The sequence below is a fragment of the Monopterus albus genome, unplaced genomic scaffold (genome assembly GCF_001952655.1).
Source record: "Monopterus albus unplaced genomic scaffold, M_albus_1.0 scaffold397.1, whole genome shotgun sequence".
In the NCBI taxonomy this organism is placed as follows: domain Eukaryota; kingdom Metazoa; phylum Chordata; class Actinopteri; order Synbranchiformes; family Synbranchidae; genus Monopterus; species Monopterus albus.
The window spans coordinates 211,538-217,128 of NW_018128277.1; the positions used below are offsets into that span (position 1 = coordinate 211,538).

Sequence of the window (5,591 nt, forward strand, 5' to 3'; positions counted from 1 at the left end):
TACTGCCGGCGATGCGAACCAAGCTCCTGCTCCGGTCGTACAGGGACTGGACGGCCCTTAGCAAAGGGCCCCGGACCCCGTACTCCCGGAGCACCCCCCACAGGGCGCTGCGAGGGACACGGTCGAATGCCTTCTCCAGATCCACGAAACACATGTGGACTGGTTGGGCAAACTCCCATGAACCCTCCACCACCCTGAAGAGAGTAAAGAGCTGGTCCAGCGTTCCAAGGCCAGGATGAAAACGGCAACTTTAAATGATCAATCCATATGATTACATACATTATTCATTCAGTCATTCATCTTCTATCGCTTAATCCCTGAACGGGGTCACGGGGTGGGGGCCGGAGCCAATCCTGGCCGGCAATCGGGCGAAGGCAGGGTAATTACATACATTAAATATGCATAAATAATATGTTTATTCCTGAACTAATGACTTTGTGTCTGCTGCAAATCACAATCACAACAGTTGTCTCTCTCTATTTTTCTCTACAGGTGAATCAGTTATAAATTACACTATCACTGCTTCACACTGTTTTGGCACAAACACAACAGTGTATTATTAACATCTGGTGAAATCAATGGAGCCTCTATAAATAACAAAAAAGAACTCTGTGTGTGCGTGTGTGTGTAGTCACCATTGAACTATATAAGTTAATGTTTTTCTCACATAACATTTTGCTTGTGGGTGTTGATAATGTTATATAATGTGTGTATGCATCCACTCCTTCACTCTCTCCTACACAAACATGACTTCTATCTACAGTCTTTCTGCCACTATGACATAAATAAATATACACTCTGTAGTTATAATGAGACAAGCCTGTTATATTTTCACACTATAACAAGAACCCTGTCATACAGCAGCAGACCAGTAGCTTAGCTCATCTGTTAACAGCATTTTTTCATCTTTTAATGACACATTTTCTCATTATCATTGGGTACTAAATTATTCTGTTATCACACTGTTGGGAATGGTGTTGGTTAAAGGCAGCTAAAGCAGAAATTAAATAAATAATACATTGTTTTTGAACCACAGGACAGGCAGTTAAATAAGATGATCTTGTGTGGCAGATTGTGTTGTTGCAAATGTCAAAGTGATTCGGAGTTTTCTTATTTCTGAAATGTACTCTAGTTTCCCATGTGTGCAGTAGTACTACTGTACTGTATATGTACACTGGAACATAACGGAGTAACTGTAAATATACTGTATATGGCCCCTGGTTTGCAACACAGACAAACGCAGATGTCCCGCCCTCCAAATGATTATTGGTCAATCACCTGTCAGTCAAACCAGTTGTAGTTTGTTTGTACCAGGTGCGCCTTCAGTGACGTCGGCGGCGTTTTTAATGTAGATAATGTTAATAAATGTTTAAAGTCCTCATTTAAATACACTGATACAAACGAAACTTTTAAACAGGAAGCATAGGTACAATATGTTGGATTCAGTGACCCCGATTTTAGCCTGTATTTGTTTATATTTAGAATAATGAACACGCCGAGTTAGCTTTTAGCCGTTAGCTCACTGCTAGCTGTGTACCCATGGCTGTAGGCTACTGGTCAATAAATGTGCTTGATATGGAAGAAAACTTTAAAATGCGACGAGCCTCAGGCAAGTTCTGCAGTTAAAACGAGTCTATGGACGCTAGTTCGCATGGGACACAAGAAAATGAAATGCTCAAAGTGTAAGTAACCTGTGTGTCATGTCATATTGGACTGTGTGTCTTTAGCAGCCCAAACTACAAACGTCGTCTTTACCGTACAACGCTTGAATGCGCATGCAGAAATGTGAACCACAGAACAAGACCGAGTGTAGCTGGAGGAACATGACTGATGTGAGTACTGGTATTTGATGTTTGAGAACTCGTTTCAGCTGGTTTGGAGATCAGTTTGAGTGCAATACAAAGTGTGAGTATGTGTAACTAGTAGTAGAAGACACGAGTAGCTCTCAGGTATTTAAAGTAGCTTAATGAGATGGAGACAGAGCAACAGCATCAGTTGAACGATTCAGTCATGGACCAGCCATAAGACACAGTGCATGCACCAGGTGAGGTTTGTGATGTTTGACCTTGACTCTACAGTTTTGTGCTCAGTCCTGGGCTCCTGGGCCCTTGGTGATGTGGTTGTCATGGCAGCCAGCAGCTAGCAGGCTCATTGGCTGGCCGGTTGAGGAGGAGAGTGTATGTTGAAGGGCGTGTGTGTGTATACGGAGCTGACAGCATCCCTGGGATCAATGGGGCTTTGTGGCAGGAGCACCTGCGCTATTTCTGGTATGTTTTCTTCTCCTGTAACTTCACACACAGTCCCTTCGTGTGTCACACACTTGTGCAAACGAATACACACTCACAGAGACAGTACACTTCTCTATGATTTTCATCTTTAGCTTTCTGTGTCTGTCTAAACTGGAGAACATAAAGGGACAAACAGATTTGTTAATGTAAAAGTTGGTCTTTGCTGAAGCATGAGGAGAAAAGCCAAGGTCACACCGCGCCTACCCTACACACACCCACACCCACACACACACCCACCAGGGATCATTACACCATCAGCAGAGCACGGAGGGTGAGTGTATTTATAGAGACACACACTGACCTCAGAAAGACAGAGAGGCAGATGAAAAGGGATGAAGATGGGGATATAAAGAATGCATTTTCTTAAATAAAAGTTGATTTTTCCTGTTTTTTTGCTGTTGTCACTTTGTCTTCAGGGGTCATTGGATGTAGATGGATGATTTTATTCATTTCAAATTGAATCTACAACACAAGTATGCAGAAAGTGAATATAACAACATATCGTGTGTTTGCTGTTTACGGCCCCAGGCTCTGGAACTCTCTGCCACTGGAGCTACGGTCAATAACTGAGTTATCGTTTTTTTTAACTAAAAACGTATCTTTTTAGACAGGCTTTTTGTGGTAAATTTGCTTCAGTGACATCATGTTGATGTCTTTTAGCTCGCTGTTTTTTTTAATTTATATTGGATATGGAAGCCTAATCATTACCTTTCAATTTATATTTTCTTTTTTTGTGTGTTTTTAGTTTCTCTTGTTTTGCTCTTATTTCGTATGTTGTTGGTCATGTATTTTATCTGCTGTTCTGTGAAGCGCTTTGGGCTCCTACTGAGTTGTGCTATACAAATAAAGTATTATATCACTCAGGAGACTCACTTTTACTTCTGACACTTTAATTTGGCTGGAAATATTTATCTACTTTTGAGTACAGGACTTGAGTATTTTTACGTTGTTGCATTGGTACTTTTACTTAAGCAGTATTTATGCAGCTTTAAATTTCTCTGCTACATTTCAGATGGAAACCTTTTAGTTTTCTGCATCAATCAACTGGAGTCACTGGTTCCTCTGCAGATCTTACACAGTATGAAGCAATATGCTGTACTCAGTTACCCATGAGTGCAACCAGTGTATTAAACAGTTTGACTCCACATCAACTGGACTCCAACAGCCTCCTAGCAGTCTTCCCTCCCTGTTGACTCCTTAAGTCTTTAACACTCAACCTGACACCTGACTACTGTTTCTAAGACCCAAATCCCCAACACCCCAAACTCTGCTAACTTTATTAAGCACTGCATTAAAGCTACTGTACCTAATGTCCTTTCAGCCTCGATGGGCTCATGAGACTCAAAACAAACTGACAACGTAAACCTCTTCCTCCCATCACATCCTGTTTCCTAGCAACAACGTAAACTACAGATGCCTGGTTGGGACAAACTCCACACTGCAGCCTCCAGCCTGAAGCTAGCATTAGCTGATTAACAGTAAACGTGTCCGTCCAGTAGGACCCTCTGGTTACTGCTGATGTGACACAAAGCTCCAGCTCCTCCCAAATTAAAATCATATTAATTTAAAGGTAAAATCCTGACCATGCTAGGTGGCTAATGCTACCAAAACAAACAGGTTAGCTTTAGATGCCAAGAATGTCCTCCGGCTGCTTTTAACCCTCCATGTCAAACAGCCAAAAACCCATGTTAACCCTGGTTGTTGCTCTTTCTTTGTCCTCCTGTCTTCTTCCTCCCTACCTCTTTCTCTCCCCCTTCCTTCCTTCCATCCTGCCTCCTCTCTCCTCCCCCTTCAGCCTGGCGTTGCACCCGGAGCGCTCCCTGGTGGCGACGGGTCAAGTGGGGAAGGATCCCTATGTATGTGTGTGGGACTCCTTCACTGTTCAGACTGTGTCTCTGCTTCGTGATGGACACACACACGGCATTGCCTGCCTCGCCTTCAGCGGTGATGGACAGGTGATGCACACATTCACGCACATGCAAGTTGACACACTGCTGCATACTTAATGCTGGAGAATCTGACTGAGCCAGCAGAGCTCTTTGACTGTTTGTGTAACCACTGGATGGTTTTTGTCATTAAGAGGGCAACGGTACATCAACCTACAGAACACACAGGGCAAATACATAGAGATGGAGTGATGGGAAACGGAGCTACTTTACTCAACAGACGTGATGTGCACAAGCTACATGCGCCACAACGTTAGAAAAACAAAGGCAGCTGTCACACTTTCACATTTCGACATGTGTAAATTTATTAATACAGCTCTGCCTGATTTTTGCTCCACGTTTCAGAGATTCTACACACATTTCTTCTCTGTGGAACCGATGTCAGACATTATCATGGGCTGTTAGGTAGGGTGTTAGACAAACTGCAGGGTGCTGAGCAGATTATTGCTGTGTTGGGGGGGTGTTAAGTGGAGCATTAAGATGTCAGAGAGAGTGTTAGGGTGTTTTGAGACTGGCATCCACACTGTCACCATGCTGGGGCTCCATGCAGACAACCGCAGCCATACTCAAGCTCACACTGGCTCAGCTGTTGTTGCAACACAATGTAGCAACATCCAGCAGCCTGTTGTATTACTGTAGCCAGTCAAACACATGCAGACACGCATTCCTGTAATTACTTTTTAATATGGCTATAAAGCATATGTGATAAAAGAAGTCGTTGTGAAACTGATAAAATAATGAATCTGTCCAGAGTCTTGGAGTAATGGAAACTGCAGCAGTGTTTCGTTGTGTGTTAAAACCTCAGACTCATTATGTTGTTGGTCAGACTGGGCTTCCTGGATTGTATTTATCATCTTACTGGTGCGTGGAACGACTTGCCCCAACCACTTTAACCCTCGTGTTATGTTGCAGGTCAAATTGACCAATTGTAAAGTTAATGTAGGGAATGAGGCAAGTGGATTGTTACAGAAGTTAATAGACTTGGAGGGACTGGAGCTGGAACTGAATACTACTGGAGATTTTGAAAGTCATTATCACGAACCGGACGAAGACTTTGACCCTGAAATAAATTTTTATAAGAACTCTGAAAAAATCTGTAAGTATTACACGGATGAGCAGTTTAACAGCAATGTCAAGACTGAGAACAAGCTATCATTAATTCATTTTATATGCAAACTTTCAGAGTATAAAACATTACCTTAGTAGTCTACAACATTCTTTTAATATAATTGCAATATCTGAGACTTGGATAAACACTGTAAGAGGAATGGATTTTGACCTCGAAGGCTATAACTTGGTATGCATAAACAGAGAGAATAAGATGGGAGGTGGTGTGGCCTTGTACATAGATAAGAAC

The 5,591-nt window shown here is 42.4% G+C and overlaps 1 protein-coding gene across 7 annotated transcripts in view; it reads left to right on the plus strand.

Annotated features, from left to right (window-relative positions):
• The window catches only part of LOC109951589 (echinoderm microtubule-associated protein-like 6), a 54,562-nt gene that overhangs the window by 10,367 nt on the left and 38,604 nt on the right, over positions 1-5,591 (plus strand). For 6 of the 7 annotated variants that reach the window (XM_020586181.1, XM_020586175.1, XM_020586177.1 and 3 more), the window contains exon 2: positions 4,084-4,243. In XM_020586181.1, coding sequence (XP_020441837.1) covers positions 4,084-4,243 — 160 coding nt within the window. Of the gene's footprint in view, positions 1-1,286; positions 1,683-4,083; positions 4,244-5,591 lie in introns of those variants that run through there. The other variant, XM_020586180.1, reaches the window with a different exon arrangement.